The sequence below is a fragment of the Euprymna scolopes genome, chromosome 7 (genome assembly GCF_053919585.1).
Source record: "Euprymna scolopes isolate OS-2025 chromosome 7, ASM5391958v1, whole genome shotgun sequence".
Lineage (NCBI taxonomy): Eukaryota > Metazoa > Mollusca > Cephalopoda > Sepiida > Sepiolidae > Euprymna > Euprymna scolopes.
Genome location: NC_136488.1, coordinates 94,404,082 through 94,424,931, shown reverse-complemented (window position 1 = coordinate 94,424,931; position 20,850 = coordinate 94,404,082). Strand labels below are relative to the sequence as shown.

Genomic DNA, 20,850 nt, shown 5'->3' with positions numbered 1-20,850 from the left:
TTGGGGTCTAAACACTTGAAATTTTAGATATAGGTTCATTGGACATGGATCTAACTTAATAACTTGAGTTGAGCACAAAACAATAAATGTTAAGGGGTCATAATAGTGGTCAAAGTTTTAAAAAATTGACCTCTGCGGTCTCTACCAAATTACTCAGACAATTTCTGGTCTAAACATTTGAAATTTGACATAAAGAGTATTCAGAGATAGGGCATGCTTTATAATCAGTTTGGGTCGAAAATTTTTAGTTATCAATATATAAATGTATGTATGTTTGCATGTCTGCCTAAAACTTTTGACAGAGGCGATAGATTTTACCAAGATCAGTATCATTTTAAAGTCCGACCTTTCAGACGACAAATATCAAAAAATTGGCTAAAAACATTAATATATTCACCTTCAACTGGGCACTTTTCTAACGGGGGGTGGGGTCGCTTTTTTCGCCGATATTTTTGAAAGCCATCCTCTCCTTTCAATCGTCTAGCCTTAATTTTTAAAAATGTAAAGTCTGGTTTGGCGATGGTCATAACAGCATAGACGTCAGGTTTTTTCCCCATTCTTTTCTTCCTTCGCACTACGGGTTCGAGCCTGCCTTCCTACTACCACTTTATTTTATTTATTTATTTTTTTGCTTTTTTTTTTTTACTCAACAGACAAATCCAAACACGTGGGCAACGCCGGGCTTAAATGCTAGTATATCTATATATCTATAAAAATGAAAGTGTCTGTGCGTGTGTGTGCGTCTGTCTGTGTACATTTCCCTACACAATATCTCTGTCAATTTTCAGTCTACAGACTCGAAATTTTATATACAGGGTTCTGAGATTTGGGAAAATCTTTGTAATCCGTTTTCGGCAAGAAATTTGGCTGTTACAGGGTCAAAGTTCAACGATTTGATCTTTGAAAACTCTACCAAACTCCTCTGACAATTTTGGGTCTAAACACTTGAAATCTTAGATATAGGTTCCTTGGACATGGATCTAACTTAATAACTTAATTTGAGCCCAAAACACTAAATGTTAAGGGGTCATAATAGGGGTCAAAGTTACAAAAATTGACTGCTTTTTTTTTGTTTTTGTTTTGCTCAACATACACCTCCAAACACCCGGGCAATGCTGGGCTGAAATGCTAGTATATATATATAAATAGATATAAGTAAGAAATAAAATGCAGTAAGCTTTAACACTTTACTGCAGTTTTACACTATCTGATCCTCAGAAGTGAAGCATGGATTTTTTTTTGGGGGGGGGGCAAGGTAAAATTTTTAGATGAGAGTTATCTACCCTTAACTATATTTTTAATTTATGTGTTACTGGTGGTTTTAATCTTATGCTTTTTTATCAGCAATAGAAACTTATATATGTTCTATACACACACCTACACACCAACACCACCACCCATATATATATATATATATATATATATATATAATTAATATGAAAAATATGTTTCTCTATCCTATTTGTTGACTATAGAAATACAAAATGTCTTAGAATATATTGTTCTAAGAGCAAAATTGTACGTTCCTTTAAGGTATTGAGAAGTATGTGTGTGTATGATGGGTCTTGGTAGAGTACTGCCAACAAGATGAAGAAATGTGTGTGCGTTCATTCCAGCATCTTCATGCTTAAAGAGGTCAATAACATATATATATATATATATATATATATATATATATATATATATATATACAATAACGTTACTGATCTCTTCTATATATGATGATTTATGAAAAACAGCATATAGATATAACAACCCCCATCAGTCAGGCTACTCATGCTGAGCCCCACTACATTTAAAAATAAAACATATATTTTAAATCAATCAGAAATATCTTCAAATTGCCTCTATGAAAAATTTGCTCAACTTATGAAAATATTTTTTTAAATAATGCAAATTTAATTTATTTTATTTTATAGAATACAGAGTTTTATTTACATTTTAAGATATAAAGAATAAATTTATAAAAAATATGTTTTACTTATGCAAATCATTGGTTAAAGCAACATTTATTTCTATCTCATTTATTATTTTCAATCACTAGTGGGCGGGGGAGGGGGGATTGCCCGATCATAAAATATGCTAAAATATATTTTAATTTGTTCAGATTTCGTATATACTATCGTAATTGTGATTTCATAAGTTAAAAAAAAAAGTATTTGGCTGCCATCAGCTAGAATCGAAACTAAAAGCAAAACTGTAGCATTCAAAGATGGTAGCATTACCACTGTATCAATGTGACACATATATAAACTGATTAAAAATAAACTAAGATGAATATACAAAATGTATAACGATTTTTTCAATTTTGACCCCTTTTCAACCCCCTTAAAAACTATTTTAATCAGCGAAGGCCCCATAAAAGAACGGTCCATAAAAAATACAATCATTTGAGGCCCCTTGCACCACTCTGCGACTTTTAGTTTCAGATGATATAGAGTTTGAAAATATGGAGACAGACATAGTGCCTTTTATATATTAGATTATTATTATTCTGATGCTTCTATACAACAATAACCATACCTTCACGAATGTTTCCGATTGTAATTTATGGAATAGACCAGAAATGGCCAAGTCGTTGCTGAACAGTCAATTAGTACCGACATTAAAAAAAAAAGCAACTTTTTTTTATGTTTTCCTTGGTTTGAGGTTAGGATCAATTACCCTCCACCCTTCGTATAAAGATTGAATATAATGATTTTCTTCAAATAAATTTTACTTTTTTTTTAATGAATTTTTTTCAACTTTATTTATTTTATTTCATTTCGGTGGGGATGAGGTCAGACAATATCTTTTTTTGTTTAATCCTAACCCTGTCTACTTATTTTACTTTTTTTTTTCATGGCTTTGAAATCGTTAACTGCTTCAGACGTTTTTAGTGTATTTCATAAATCACAATCAGAAACATTCGTTTTGGTATGGGTTCTATCTTGTACAAGCACCATTATTTTTTCTCTATTATTAATATTATTTACTTTTAATCAAATACTTCAATTTGTTTATATAAATTATATACTTCAATTTATATATTTCAAGTATTTATTTATTATTATATTTATTATTTATCTGTTTCCTTACTTTTATTTAAACCAAACTTGACAAGTAGGTAGGCTATGATACAGAGGGAGAGAGTGACATACACTATATAAAATTTATATAGATCCATAATGATCATAAAAAATAGCAAAATAATATCAAAGAGTCCATTTATCATGCAAATGGAATTCTCTGATCCAAAAGTTTCAGAGTCACTTAAAAACTTGTTGATCGGATCAGAATAGCCTTGGTTTTAAGACAATAATGCAGTCTACATTTGGATCAAACACTGTAACTCAGCAAAGAAAACATTTAAAAAGCATCACTATATCTATATGCATATGAAAGAAAGAGCAATCGTGTAGTATAGTTGATAGTCGAAAAACTGAAAAAAAAAAAAAGAAAAAAAAAGCGATAACAAATAATTATACTAAACGGAATAGTATTTAATTATCTATCAACCTGTATGCTTTTAGCATGATGAAACTGTCTGAAAGTTTTATTCCCAAATTTGTTTTCTATGTTCATGTGGCTTTAAAAACTGGCTGACCACATTATACCAAAAGCTTTGAGATGCTGCAATGTATTTTGAGAAAAATGCAAAACAAAATCAAAGAAAAAACTTTAAAACAGTTTTAAAAAATATTAGAATATACAGGTCAGTAGAAAATTTTTATGCATTTGGTCGAAATTATTGTGATTATTTTTGTTTTTGATTTCTCTGCTATTAATTATGTGATCTAGAGGTTGAAGGAAAAATGGTGTCAGCTATGTTGGATTCTGATTGGATCTGAAAGCCAGGTATCAGCAAAATCTTATATTGAAATATGAAACAATTTTAAAATGGTTTCAGAACTTTAAAAGTATACAAGTCAGTAGAAAATTAAATTTTATTGCATTTGGTAAAAGCTAATTGTTGGTATTTTTTTAAATTTTCCGCTGTAAAACTATACTGCAGGATTGCCAAAAAAGTTTTCTTTGCTCACTATAGAGTAAGTTTGGTCTAGTTTTTTCTTCTGTTTAACGGTGTATCAACCTCTTTTAGGTCATTTAATGCTGAAACACGATACCGGAAGCCAATGATCAATTGCATCTGATTAGTTGAGCACAAGTTGGTGTTTTGGCCGTTTGCTACACAATAGTAAACACTTGAAATTATAAATTTAAAAATAACTTCATATACGACCCTGGATGGAGGGAAAAAGCTAAAGAAAGTATGACATATGTGATAAAAGATTTGTGAAAATTTTCAAATTTTAAGTTGTTGCTCTTGGACAACACCTGGTTGCCCTATTATTATGAAGTAAATCTTTTGATTATATTCACACTTATTTTTATGACATTAGTTTCATTATTAGCATTTTACAGATAAATTGAAGTCATTTCATTTTCTTGTAATACTTTTTATTTTTTAAAAATGAAAGTAAAAAGTAAACTATTTTTTTAACACAATTTTTGGTCTTTTCTTTCTTAATTGCTTGTGTGTGTGTGTGTGTGTGTGTGTGTGTGTGAGAGAGAGAGAGAGAGAGAGAGAGAGAGAGAGAGAGAGAGAGAGAGAGAGAGAGAGAGAGAGAGAGAGAGAGAGAGAGAGAGAGAGAGAGAGAGAGAGAAAGAAAGAAAGAAAGGGTGACAATAATGACCATAAACAAATATAAGTACAATTTTTAGTACTGGTCCAGTACTTGACCCAAAGTTGCATTGGCATCTTCAGGTAGTTGCTGAAAAATGGCAACTCGATTAGCCAATCAACTATCAGCAGACATCAAGTTTCAATAAAATAAATTCATTGCAACAAGAAGAAAATTTTGTTTTAAAAGCTAAAATGAACAACGGCATGCTGTATTAGAGGTTGAGGTCTGGAGTAAAAAACAAGTTATGATACTTTTCTTGAAAAAAAAAATTGTTTTCATCGTTACAAAAAATACTTATTTTATTAAAACATTTCCCGCAAAAAACAAAGAAAAAAAAAAGAAGACTTTCCATGGAACAAAAAGAAACATTTACTTTTTCTTCATAATTGTGTTCATGTTTTCATCCAAATAAAAAATAACAAAGAGAAATTTATTTCTTTTAAACATTTGTTGAAAAAAAAAAATACTTTTCTTGAAAAAAAATGTATTTGTTCCATATAATTGAACTTATGGTAAGTCTTATCATCTTGTGTAAGAGTTTTGTTTTCAGTGTTTTGAATTTATCATCTGACAGTGTTCACTTCGGCCTCTTCCGGCAACTTTTCCGGCTAATTGCCATAAACTGCCAGAAGATGCTGATGCAACTTTTGGTCAGGTTCTGGATCAGTACCAAATTTTTTACTGTTTTAAATTTTCTTTCTTTCCCTCAAGAGCAAATATAATTCAAGACTGATATTTGCTTTTTATCGACAGCAGGACTTTTTCGGAGATCCTTCGTGTTCATTGTCCTTGTTGAGCTGGATTTTGTCTTTGTCCACTTCTTCCTCTCCAGAGTTCATTGATTGGTCATTCTTCAGAATCTACAACAAAGAACACAGAATGTTTATTATAAAGGTCAGAGCATTCAAGATAAAGAAATCAACTAAACAGGTTCTGTAGCACAGCACGGGAAGTTCTTCTACCCCCACCGATATTTGTTTTATTGACAGGAATATCTATTTGTTTCTTTGATACATTAGTTACTCAGTCGGAAGTGACGTCTCTCAGGGTGGTGATGTGGCTGGAATAATAGGAGCAATAAAAAAAAAGAACAACAAGTAATTTCATTACTCTGCTCTGGATTTGATTTAATTTTTATAGTAATTTTTACAGTAATTAATATCCAGACAAACTGTATATTCCCTACGATATTTCCGAATTTTTAAGATAAGGATTGATTATTCATATTATTTGGATTCATTGGACTACTACAGAGTTCAACAAGAGACATCTAAAGAAGGTCGGAGGTTACATTGACCGAAACATTGTGAAAATCACACTTGAGAGAACAGTAGTCTGATGAATCCAAATAATATGTATATTCCCTTTCAATCCCAATAAGATAGTGGATGCCTCAAAAACAGAATCCACTCACTTTGATGACTAACCTTCAAAAAAAGCAGGAACTCTCTACTTATTTTGCACCATACTTACACAAGTTCATATATACATAGCTTTGACTGTGAGTTACCTGCTATTTACTATCCTCGAGTGTCTTCAGTTTCTCTGTACAGGAGTTTGTCAGAACAACCTGACATGAGGATACTTCACTCTACAAGCAAACCTCAACCAAATGTTCAAAATACCATTGTATTCGAAACGCAAATAAGATCCTTTTAGTATGGTTACATATTGACTTATACAGAGTGAGTCACGGGAAACGGATATTTCTTTAAAGAAAAACTTCTTGTGTACTAAAAACGATCTAAACAAAACGTTTTGAAACATCGGTTTCCCATGACTCACCCTGTACAAGGAATGATGAACTTTGTTCCAGTGATGTGACCTCAAGTAATATGTCCAAGCTGGATACTCCATCAGACTAGATCAGGGTTTCCCAAAGTTTTTCAGGCTGGCACTCCCTTGGTTTCTAGAATATACTGTCAGCGCTCCCTGCCGTTTAAACACATCTAAGCTTTTTTTTTCAAAGTGAAAACAATGTAATAAACAAAATATGCATTTAAAAACAATAATATAGTACGGAAGCTCGACTTCATCGGCTTGTAAACATTTTACTTGATTTTGAAAACAACGCTTAATAATCACATCAAATTTTTTTTTTTTAAGTTGAAAATAATATTAAACACAAAATTGGCATTTCAAAAATAATAATTAATCTAATTAACCATTTTTTGTCTTCACAATTACCCTTAATTTACACATGCGACTTGACATTTTTTTAATTGAAAAGAACAATATCAAACACAAAATTGTGTGTAATAATTATATGTAGCTGAAAACATGGATATATATATATATATATATATATATATATATATATATATATATATATATATATATATATATATATATATACAGTGATGATCATATTTATTGGCACGGTAAAATAAAAGTTAAATTTTGTCTAATAAATTCTAAAAAAGGGATTAAATTAAAGAAAATAACAAAGTATATTATGTATTTTTAACTGGCCTTTCCGATGCAGCAATCGGATTTTAGAAAAAATAAATAACAAAGGAACAACAAACATAATTGCAAAAAACCCTTGTTCAAAATTATTGGCACGGCTTTGTTTTTCTTTTAGTATCAGTATAATATCAATCAATTTCCGGTTTACGTGCTTTCTGAACTTTTTTATAGCCATATTATGCTTGTTTAACGCTAATTCAGTGAATAATTTTTTTCAGATAATTTTTAGATAGCGATTTATTTAAACTATTATAAGTGAGTAAATTATAATTTTCAATCGCCATGGTTAAAACTAAGGAACACAGCGAAGACGTCAGGAAGCTTGTTGTAGCATGCCATACCAATGGGGAGGGCTATGATAAGATTTCAAAGAAGCTAAACCTTACCAAATCCACTGTTAGAGCCATAATAAACAAGTTCAAATCGCAAGGCCACGTTATGAGTTTAGAGGGTAGAGGGAGAAAAAGGATTCTTTCCCCAAGAGATGAACGGAAAATTGTTCGACAAGTAAAACAAAACCCAAGGATCTCTGTTGGGGAGATTGTTGATGAACAGAGCACCTCTGGAGTGAATGTATCTCGACATACAGTTGGTAGAGTTTTGAAGAGAGCTGGTTTAAAAGCATGTCGTCCGAGAAAGACTCCCTTATTGAAGCCTATGCACCTGAAAGCAAGGCTAGCCTTTGCAAAACGTCATATTGATAAAGATGTTGCATTCTGGAAAAGTGTTCTATGGACTGACGAAACGAAAATAGAGTTATTTGGCCATAATAAAGTGTCTTATATTTACAGAAAATCTGGCGAAGCTTTCCTGCCTAAGAACACCATACCCACAGTGAAGCACGGTGGAGGCAGTTTGATGTTTTGGGGATCCTTTGCTGCCTCTGGACCAGGGCGACTTGTTAAGGTCACAGGTAGCATAAAAAAGGAAGATTATGTTAAAATATTGGATGAAAACCTGAAAGACTCTGCTAAAGAGATCTCACTTGGTCGTCGTTGGTGGTTCATGCAAGATAATGACCCAAAGCATTCGGCTAAACTGACTAAGAAATGGCTTGAGGACAATCATATTAATGTTTTGGAGTGGCCATCACAAAGCCCAGACCTTAATCCAATTGAAAATTTATGGAGAACATTAAAATTGAGGGTAATGCAAAGGAAGCCTAAGAATCTTATTCAATTGGAGGATTACTGTCAGGAAGAGTGGGCTAAAATTACTACTGAAGAGTGCAACAACTTGGTTGTAAACTATGAAAAGCGACTGAGGAAGGTAATCAAGGCCAAAGGCTATACAATTGATTATTAAATAAATCGTGCCAATAATTTTGAACAAGGGTTTTTTGCAATTATGTTTGTTGTTCCTTTGTTATTTATTTTTTCTAAAATCCGATTGCTGCATCGGAAAGGCCAGTTAAAAATACATAATATACTTTGTTATTTTCTTTAATTTAATCCCTTTTTTAGAATTTATTAGACAAAATTTAACTTTTATTTTACCGTGCCAATAAATATGATCATCACTGTATATATATATATATATATATATATATATATATATATATATATATATATATATATATATATATACACTCAACTGCATCGTTGCATTCTTACAAAACGTATACGCACAATAATAAATTTTTATCATTTATAAACATACATATATATATATACATATATATATGTATATATATATGTATATATAAATGATAAAGATTATATATATATAAATAATAAAGATTATATATACAAATTATAAAGATTATATATATAAATGATAAACTGTGTATATAAATGATAAAGATTATAAATATATAAATGATAAAGATTATATAAATATATATATATAAATGATAAAGGGTATATATATATATATATATATATATATATATATATATAAATGATAAAGATTATATATATATATATATATATATATAAATGATAAAGATTATACATATAAATGATAAAGATTATACATATAAATGATAAAGATTATATATATAAATGATAAAGATTATATATATATAAATGATAAAGATTATAAATATATAAATGATAAAAATTATAAATATATAAATGATAAAGATTATATATCTCTATATATAAATGATAAAGATTACAAATATATAAATGATAAACATATATATGTATAAATGATAAAGATTATATATACATATATATATATACATATAAATGATAAAGATTATATATATATATATATATATATATATATATGATAAAGATTATACATGCAAATGATAAAGATTATATATATAAATGATAAAGGTTATATATATATATATAAATAATAAAGATTATATGTATATATATTAATGATAAAGATTATATATATATATATATATATGATAAACATTATATATATATATATAGATATATATAAATGATAAACATTATATATATATAAATTATAAAGTCTGTACATATAAATGATAAAGATTATAAATATATAAATGATAAAGATTATATATATATATATATATATATATATATATATATAAATGATAAAGATTATAAATATATAAATGATAAAGATTATATATATATGTAAATGATAAATATTATAAGTATATAAATGATAAAGATTATATATATAAATGATAAAGATTATATATATAAATGATAAAGATTATAAATATATAAATGATAAAGATTATATATATGTATAAATCATAAAGATTATATATATATATATATATATATATATATATAAATGATAAAGGTTATATATATATAAATGATAAAGATTATAATATATAAATGATTAAGATTATATATATATATATATATAAATGATAAAGATTATATATATACATATATATATATATATATATAAATGATAAAGATTATATGTATGTATATATATATATATAAATGATAAAGATTATATATATATATATATATATATATATATATAAAGGATAAGATTATATCTATATATCTACAAAAGTGAAAGTGTCTGTGTGTGTGTGTGTCTGTGTACATTTCCCTACGCAATAACTCTGTCAATTTTAAGTCTACAGACTCGAAATTTGATATACAGGGTACTGAGATTTGGGAAAATCGATGCGATCGGTGTTCGGCCAGAAATTTGGCGATTAACGGGTCAAAGTTCAACGATTTGACCTTTGAGAACTCTACCAAACTCCTCCGACTATTTGGGGTCTATGCACTTGAAATTTTAGATATAGGTTCGTTGGACATCGATCTAACTTAATAACTTGAGTTGAGCCCAAAACAATAAATGTTAAGGGGTCATAATAGGGGTGAAAGTTAAAAAAAATTAACCGCTTTTTATTTTATTTTATTTTTTTTGCTCAACATACACCTCCAAATACCCCGGCAACGCTGGGCATCCATGCTAGTAACATATAAATATATAATAGCTCACATTGAAATAGGTGTAAGTTTTCCTTTTTTTTTTCAAAAAAAGAAACAAGGGAAGATAGGAAAGTAGTAAAAAAAAAACACTAAAAAACTGAATAAAAGAGTGATGGGGCAGTCAAAATAATAAATTAGTAACTAAATAATAATAAACTAAACTACAAACTAAATAATCTAAACATAATAATAACATAATTTGTAATGATTTATTAGTTATATCGGTATACATTCATAAAACAAATTTAAATAAGTAAATTTGAAACGAACTTCTTAATATACACAGTCGTGGATATGCGAGCGACTACATGAAGATTAACTAATTTGCATATTCCTATGGAAAACGAGTGTTCATTAATTAGTCATTTTATGGTCTCTTATAAGATACTTGGTTTCATTTCACTATTACCCTATTTCGCTATATGTCATAAGTAGCGTACTTAAAATACATATATGGATAAATTTTGGTATATTTGAGTTCAGTACATTACCTTAGACAAATTATATTTGTTTGCAGCTAATTACAATTTCTTAATTCAAGAAAATACACCTGGTAATTACTGAGTTGAATAAAATAAACATCTAAGCCTAATTCTATCTATCTATCTCTCTATCTATCTCTCTATCTATCTATATATATATAAAAATGAGCGTGTGTGTGTGTGTGTGTGTGTGTGTGTGTGTGTGTGTGTGTGTGTGTGATTGTGTGTATATTTCCCTACGCAATAACTCTGTCAATTTTTAGTCTACAGACTCGAAATTTGATATACAGGGTACTGAGATTTAGGAAAATCGATGTGATTTGGTAGAGTTCTCCAATGTCAAATCGTTGAACTTTGACTCCTTAACAGCGAAATTTCTGGCCCAAAATATAGGTTCTTGGACATGGATCTAACTTAATAACTTAATTTGAGCCCAAGACAATAAATGTTAAGGGGTCATAATAGGGGCCAAAGTTTAAAAAATTGACCTTTTTTCTTTTGCTCAGCATACACCTCCAAACACCCGGGGCAATGCCGGGCACCAATGCTAGTATATATATATATATATATATATATATATATATATATATATATATATATATATATATATATGATAACGATTATATATACATATATATATATGATAACGATTATACATATATATATATAAATGATGAAGATTATATATATAAAAATGATAAAATTATATATATATATATATATATATATATATATATATGTATATATATATGTAAATGATAAAGATTATATATATATATATATATATATATATATATATATATATATATATAAAATCTTTATCATTTACATATATATCATATCTATAACAAAGGTAAATGTTTCTCACATGCTTTTCCCGTTAAGGGAATTTTTCTTTTTTCTTTCTCTCCAAAAAATGCTCTATTGTCAAAAGTGTGTTTATTCATAAAGTCTGAAGAAATGCTGGTTTTGGAAAATTTTCAAACGATATAATGTTTGAAATTGTTTGACTGGACATGGAAACAATTGTAACGTAAAATGAAATACACTTTTTGTTGCCATCAACACCGTTTTTGATGTCTTGATTTTGCTGTCACAGTATATAAATGCTCAATTATGAAATATGATAATTTTGTAGCTTACTCCTTAAGTCAACTCTTTTTGGCTTAAAACTCATTGGTATATGAAAATTTATTGAATTACACGAACTCAGTATATTACATATAGTCTATATATATATATCATCTACCAGCCACCACCTACACCAAAACAAGTACAGGGTGTTAAACAGAAACAAACCGTGCACAATTTTCCTCAGATGTCGATTCAAGTAGATGGGAAAAACCTGAAGTATGTTAACAAGTTTACATATTTGGGAAGTGTGGTTGATTCAAGTGCATCTCTTGACCATGAAGTTATCAACCGTATCTCCCGAGCAAGCAGCGCCTTTGGCAAGCTGCACACGAGATTATGTAATGTTCGGGGTTTAAGCCTGAAGACAAAAATTCATGTATATAAGGCTGTGATACTGTCCACACTTTTTTATGCCTCGGAGACGTGGACCCCGTACCGAAAACAAATTTCGCAACTTGACGTCTTCCATAAGAGATGTCTACGTGCCATTTGCGGTTTTATTTTGAAAGACAAAATATCAAATGCGAAATTATTCACACTTTGTAAAATCAGCAACATCGAAAGCTTCTTAATCCAGTCGCAGCTTCGATGGGCGGGTCATGTGATGCGAATGGATGATGATAGGATACCGAAGCAACTCCTGTATGGCCAATTAGACAGAGGCCGTCGAAACGTGGGACGACCATGGTTGCGTTACAAAGACAAAATAGTCTAATTTGCAGGCTCTAAATATTGAATATAACAACATTGAGCTAACTGCAAAAGACAGAAGGAAGTGGATAGAAATGTGTGACAGAAAAATCAAGGAGTTCTCGGCGTTTTGCATCGAAAAACTAAAAGAAGCGAGAGTCAAGTCAAAAAATAATACTGAGCAGTGTGGAGCTAAATTCTCGCATTTATATGTCTGTCACCACTGCGGTCGCCATTGCAAGTCTCTAGCAGGACTAAAGTGCCACATACGTCTAAGTGAATGTCGACACGCTGAGTTCTAGACCTTCAGGTCAATTGTCGGAGTCTCATACGTCGAAAATCGACGGAGAGTCCATCATATATATATATATAGTAATTTATAAAATATATATGGCGATTAAGCTACACTGAATATTCGTCGTTTCATCCACCATAGGATTCGTCAGGCTTATGCGCATAAGCCTGACGAATCCTATAGTGGATGAAACGCCGAATATTCAGTGTAGCTTAATCTCCATATATATTTTATAAATTACTAACTAGCTCTACCTATGTATTGAGCACTTTTGAAGTAAATACTTAAAGTTTACGCATAAATCTATACTTTCGTATATTAACTTTATGTGAGTAAATGAAGTAGTTATATATATATGTATATATATATATATATATATATATATATAATACACTTATTTAGTGTTTCCTTTTCAGATTAAATACGTTTTTAACTCATTTCAAAGTGTTTTTTAACATGTTTTATTAACTATTTGCTCGTATATATATATATATATATATATATATATATATATATATAAATGATAAAGATAACATAATATATATATATATATATACTAGCTGTACCCGGCCATGCGTTGCTGTGGCTCAGTTTGTTAAAATGGAACACATTCCTCAAGAAAAATTGCATTTTGTTCGTTTATTTACTTTTATTATTTTTTGCAATCTTTTTTTATCAATAAAAGTTGTCCCCCCCGCCAAAAAAAAAAAAAAAAGAAATTAATTTTTTACCATAAAATGTTAGGTGAAAGTTTTTTTAATTTTTTTTTTCAGGAAAACTTACACTTTTTTTAAAAAGAAATTTGGCAGTAAACGTTTCTTTTTGAACACAGAATTTTTATTATAAAAAGAACAGATGAATGCTTTATATGAACATTGATAATAGTTAGGTGAAAATAGAGAAAAGTTTGATTTTTTTTTCAAGAGACTGTACAAATTTTTTTTCAACATACTTCCATCATTAATTATGCAAAAAAATAAATAAAGTGTAAAACTTTCTGTTATTAATGTTTGCTAAAAAATAAATACAGTAAACTTTGCTGAAGTGTTATAGCATATGCTGCATCTTAAAAAGTTGGTTCATGCTGACAATTAAATAAAATAAACGTCTAAAAATTAGTAAAAATAAGTAAAATCATGAATTACGGCTCTTGGGGGGCTAAGAGCCGTCATTCATGATTGTACTTATTTGGGAGGAGGGGGGCAAGTAAGTAGGAACAACACAATCATTTGTGTAAAATAATTAATATTCGAGAAATTATAAACAATAACAAAAATACCTGATACCAAACGCAGTAAAATTCAAGTATCTTTTATACGTGCTGAAACTGTGTTTAAGTTATTTTTTATTTCATTTCTTTTATTAAAAGTTGTCTTTCCAACAATTAACTGGTTGCATGTCGTTTAATCATTGGAGACTTCACTATTGGAAAATTGTATAAAAAATCTATGACTATCACTAGCTCTAAATTTGGGAGTGCAACTCGAACTTAGGTTTAGTGGTAGATAAGTCATTTGTTAGGTGTGTCAGAAATTTCGTGAAAAATATTGAATAATTCAACCCCGTTTCCCAAGCTTATAACTCCTCGAAAAATGTAATTCAAGCCCTAATTTTTTTTTCAATTAAAGGAGCAAGGACCAAGGTTTCATTAAAAAAAAAACAAAAAAACAAAAAACAAAAAAAACAACGTGGTTTAAAAAAAAAGAAAAAAAAAGGGTTTTAAACTTGGGACTTTACAGGTAAATTTCTAAAAAACACTACTTTTTTTTGTTTTAAATTTGAATATATTATTTATTGATCTTCTATCTTCAATCTGTGATATATAAAACTTTGGTGAGTAAATTAATTATTTACTTTTTAATAGACATTTGAAAATGGGGGGGGGGCTTGAATTTAAAAAAAACGTTTGTCTAAAATATTATATTCGGTTTATTGGAAAGAGCATAAAATTTCACATTGACCCTGAAAATATCGTAAAAATTGAATCAATAGAAAAATTTTGATAGATTTTTAAAGTTTAAAAATTGAAAATACTGAGCTCGTAAAATTCAATTAAATCCATTACTGGTTTTTAAAAAATAAAAAATTAATATTTCTATTACTTTTTATACAACTTTAATAGTTTATTTTGGAAGTATAATCCATAAAGAAAATAAACAACCCACGTTTAAAAGAGAAATTACGAGTTTTTTATATTTTATTCGCAGTTTCGTGTTAGGGGTGTCAAAAATTCATACAAAAATTCTGATACAGCTAGTCATTTAAACCTTACTCCTTAAGCAGTAAGCGGACATTTGTTTATTATTATTATTTTTTTATTCAGTGTGTAAAATCCACTTTGAATAACATATTTGGAAATTAGAAAAATAAAAAAAACAAAAAAAAATTTGTTTTAGCATGTTAAAAGTATTTAGTTTGGTAGATAATTAAATCCTACAGTGTTTGGTATAAGTCTTTTTTTTGCTGTTGTTTCTTGCTTTTTAGAATTTTAAACTAAGGGGGTTGCTTAGATCGTATTTTAAACTAAACTACGGAGGTTGGAATGCCCCCCCCCCTAAAATGTACTTGGAAAAATCGATTTTATAGCGAGATTTAAGAATGGTTAACCGAAAAAAAAGGTGAAAAACAAAACAAATAATCAATGAATAATTGTTACCAAAGGCAATAAATGCTACTTTTTTTTACTTACATGAATGAGTTTATTTTATGGTTTAAAGTATTTTCAAGCGCTTTTCTTTATTTTTTATCTAAAATTGCGGGTATGTGGGTGCAAAATATCTCCAGATTTTCTAGAATTCCCTGCTAGATTGCAAACGAAATCTCCAGATCTAGCGGGAAAACCGCTAAATTGGAAACACTGGTCACGTGAGGCAAGCGGTGATAAATAATTGCCCATAAAAAAAAAAAAAAATGGCCTATCGGTACAAAGAAAACCACTTATTTATTATAGAAATATTAAGTATAATGTTATAATTAAAAAGAGATACATAGAAACACGCATGAGTACAGTAAACGTATTATACCAAAATGTCAAAGCAATCATTTATTTAGTTATTTAGACTATTGATTACGAACGAACCAAGAGTTACATTTATATATATATATATATATATATATATATATATATATATATATATATATATATATATATATATATATATATATATATATATATATACAGTGATGATCATATTTATTGGCACGGTAAAATAAAAGTTAAATTTTGTCTAATAAATTCTAAAAAAGGGATTAAATTAAAGAAAATAACAAAGTATATTATGTATTTTTAACTGGCCTTTCCGATGCAGCAATCGGATTTTAGAAAAAATAAATAACAAAGGAACAACAAACATAATTGCAAAAAACCCTTGTTCAAAATTATTGGCACGATTTATTTAATAATCAATTGTATAGCCTTTGGCCTTGATTACCTTCCTCAGTCGCTTTTCATAGTTTACAACCAAGTTGTTGCACTCTTCAGTAGTAATTTTAGCCCACTCTTCCTGACAGTAATCCTCCAATTGAATAAGATTCTTAGGCTTCCTTTGCATTACCCTCAATTTTAATGTTCTCCATAAATTTTCAATTGGATTAAGGTCTGGGCTTTGTGATGGCCACTCCAAAACATTAATATGATTGTCCTCAAGCCATTTCTTAGTCAGTTTAGCCGAATGCTTTGGGTCATTATCTTGCATGAACCACCAACGACGACCAAGTGAGATCTCTTTAGCAGAGTCTTTCAGGTTTTCATCCAATATTTTAACATAATCTTCCTTTTTTATGCTACCTGTGACCTTAACAAGTCGCCCTGGTCCAGAGGCAGCAAAGGATCCCCAAAACATCAAACTGCCTCCACCGTGCTTCACTGTGGGTATGGTGTTCTTAGGCAGGAAAGCTTCGCCAGCTTTTCTGTAAATATAAGACACTTTATTATGGCCAAATAACTCTATTTTCGTTTCGTCAGTCCATAGAACACTTTTCCAGAATGCAACATCTTTATCAATATGACGTTTTGCAAAGGCTAGCCTTGCTTTCAGGTGCATAGGCTTCAATAAGGGAGTCTTTCTCGGACGACATGCTTTTAAACCAGCTCTCTTCAAAACTCTACCAACTGTATGTCGAGATACATTCACTCCAGAGGTGCTCTGTTCATCAACAATCTCCCCAACAGAGATCCTTGGGTTTTGTTTTACTTGTCGAACAATTTTCCGTTCATCTCTTGGGGAAAGAATCCTTTTTCTCCCTCTACCCTCTAAACTCATAACGTGGCCTTGCGATTTGAACTTGTTTATTATGGCTCTAACAGTGGATTTGGTAAGGTTTAGCTTCTTTGAAATCTTATCATAGCCCTCCCCATTGGTATGGCATGCTACAACAAGCTTCCTGACGTCTTCGCTGTGTTCCTTAGTTTTAACCATGGCGATTGAAAATTATAATTTACTCACTTATAATAGTTTAAATAAATCGCTATCTAAAAATTATCTGAAAAAAATTATTCACTGAATTAGCGTTAAACAAGCATAATATGGCTATAAAAAAGTTCAGAAAGCACGTAAACCGGAAATTGATTGATATTATACTGATACTAAAAGAAAAACAAAGCCGTGCCAATAATTTTGAACAGGGGTTTTTTGCAATTATGTTTGTTGTTCCTTTGTTATTTATTTTTTCTAAAATCCGATTGCTGCATCGGAAAGGCCAGTTAAAAATACATAATATACTTTGTTATTTTCTTTAATTTAATCCCTTTTTTAGAATTTATTAGACAAAATTTAACTTTTATTTTACCGTGCCAATAAATATGATCATCACTGTATATATATATATATATATAACCTACATACACACACTTTCACATGTATATTCTTTTGCATATTTTCTCTCATATATATATATATGTATATTTTTAGTTACCGCCCCTTTTTTGTATTACTGCCCCCACTCTCCACCCTTACCCGGATATCAAAGCAATACTGCTCATTTTGGAAAACATTGGACTAGATGAATTCTTGTCCTGGAATCTGGTAAAACTAAAAAAACTACAATAAATAAGCCAATAGGTTGAGAAATTTTACTTTACAAAGACAAATATTTCAAATGTAAAATACTGATTCAATTTAATTTTAATTAAAAGCAAAAATATTTAAAAAATGTCACATTACTTAAATGATTTGGTGTGTTGTTGTAATTTAAGAATTTGACAAAGAAACTCTAGTACAATAAGATTTTGAGCACCAATACCACAATGAAATATACCGGGCAGGTTTGCTTAGCACACTGCTCTATCGCATTGAATCAGAAGTCATCTACACCCATTAATACTCAATACCTTTTACCTGTGCAATCACAGGAGAATCCTAGGATATATATATATATATATATATATATATATATATATATATATATATATATATATATATATATATATAAATTGTACCATGTCTATTTAGTCGTTAAAAGAAAAGAAAATCTCGAATAAATGAAGGTTTGAGGAAAATAAAAAATCAGAATAATAATCTTACCTGATTGACGAGAAATCTTGCGGCTTCGTCAATGTTGATGTTTTCCTTGGCTGACGTCTCAAACCAACCAAGAAATTCTTTCTCTTTACAGAATTCTTCCATTTGATCAGAATTGTTCACAAGACCTTCTTTTGTTTGGTCACACTTTGAAAGAACAAACACCAAGAAAAAAATAATTGAATATACACACTGGGAAATGAAGATTGCCAACATTTTGAATATATATACAGTGATTAGAAAGTAACTGTGTATTATTAATTGCTTACAAGAAATTAATATAATAAGAAAGTGTATAGCATGAGGTTTTATTCAGAATTCAATATGAGTAGCCAATATTCGACACTGGCTTTTCAAGATGCCTGGGAACGGCATCAACTGATTTCACAGTGGACTTTTTTTTTCCTTTTTAGCAATGAGTCAACACTTATGGATAGATTGACTAATGAATAGTGATGAATATAATGAGATGGATAGATTGCCTAATGAATAGTGATGAATATAATGAGATGGATAGATTGACTAATGAATAGTGATGAATATAATGAGATGGATAGATTGACTAATGAATAGTGATGAATATAATGAGATGGATAGATTGACTAATGAATAGTGATGAATATAATGAGATGGATAGATTGACTAATGAATAGTGATGAATATAATGAGATGGATAGATTGACTAATGAATAGTGATGAATATAATGAGATGGATAGATTGACTAATGAATAGTGATGAATATAATGAGATGGATAGATTGACTAATGAATAGTGATGAATATAATGAGATGGATAGATTGACTAATGAATAGTGATGAATATAATGAGATGGATAGATTGACTAATGAATAGTGATGAATATAATGAGATGGATAGATTGACTAATGAATAGTGATGAATATAATGAGATGGATAGATTGACTAATGAATAGTGATGAATATAATGAGATGGATAGATTGACTAATGAATAGTGATGAATATAATGAGATGGATAGATTGACTAATGAATAGTGATGAATATAATGAGATGGATAGATTGACTAATGAATAGTGATGAATATAATGAGATGGATAGATTGACTAATGAATAGTGATGAATATAATGAGATGGATAGATTGACTAATGAATAGTGATGAATATAATGAGGGGGTTTAAAATCTCCACATATCACCAACTCAAACAACAGTCGGACCGGAAATCCTAAATGTCCGTTTTTCCTTTCATCACTATCAGCTGACCACTGGAACTGACAGCATCCACTTCTTTCTTAGCTTATCATTACCCGATTAGCCAGAAACTAACAACTAATTGTCATAGCATCATTCCATCTGGTGAGTTCAATAAATGGCGGTCTCCCTATCATCGTTCACTTATTTTGCTTCCTCATCATTTCTAGGAAATCTTGGCTGAGTGTGAGCGTGTGTCTCAAGAGATGCATTCAGAAAACATTTCTTTCAAAATGACTATTTGTAGAAAAACAATGAACATGATAAAAAAATTGATAAAGAAATGAAAGCGATAAATCTGCCCTGCCTCTTTCTACTACCACTACAACCTTCAATTTTCTTATCTTTTTTTTTTTGCTGGGGGGTAGGGCATCATATCTACTATTTCAGAAACTTCATCTGAGAGATCTTTTTATCGTTCTAATCATCCCTTTAAGTGCAATTGTTTGGATCTCTCTTGCACTTGGTTCACTCAGTATATTCACCAGATAGTTTTTTTTTTATTATTTTATTTCATGAACCCGGTTACTCCTATGATTACTGGAATGATGAAGATCTTAAGATTCTAGTTTCTTCTTATGTTGTACATAAGACGTTGCTATTTAGTTATCTTCTCCCTCACAGCTCTGTTTAAGCCAGCATCATTAGGGACACTGACTTTAGGGCAGCTACTCTCTTTTTTTCATCCCATATAACTGCCAGATTCAACAGCTCCATTTTCTAAGTATGTAGCTGTAGGAATTGTGTATTCATAGTGGATGATGTATGACTTATTTCCAATAGTTCTTTCAAGAACTTGCTGCGACACTGGATATTTAATTTTTTTTATGGATGGGCTAGATGAAAATATTTACATACTCCATAGTAGCCTTCCTCCAGCAGAACTTTACAACTGGATATCAGGGAACTTGCACTCTCTACTTCTGTGTGTCTACATACTTGTCATTACTGAGACCGCTCATCATCT

The 20,850-nt window shown here is 29.7% G+C and overlaps 1 protein-coding gene across 2 annotated transcripts in view; it reads right to left on the bottom strand.

Annotated features, from left to right (window-relative positions):
• Positions 1-4,939: 4,939 nt before the first annotated feature.
• The window catches only part of LOC145279840 (uncharacterized), a 98,017-nt gene continuing 82,106 nt past the window's right edge, over positions 4,940-20,850 (bottom strand). For both annotated transcript variants that reach the window (XM_080131279.1, XM_080131280.1), the window contains 2 exons: positions 18,658-18,801; positions 4,940-5,527 (listed from right to left, as the gene is read on the bottom strand). In XM_080131279.1, coding sequence (XP_079987405.1) covers positions 5,411-5,527; positions 18,658-18,801 — 261 coding nt within the window. In that variant the 3' untranslated portion in view covers positions 4,940-5,410. The remainder of the gene's footprint in view (positions 5,528-18,657; positions 18,802-20,850) is intronic.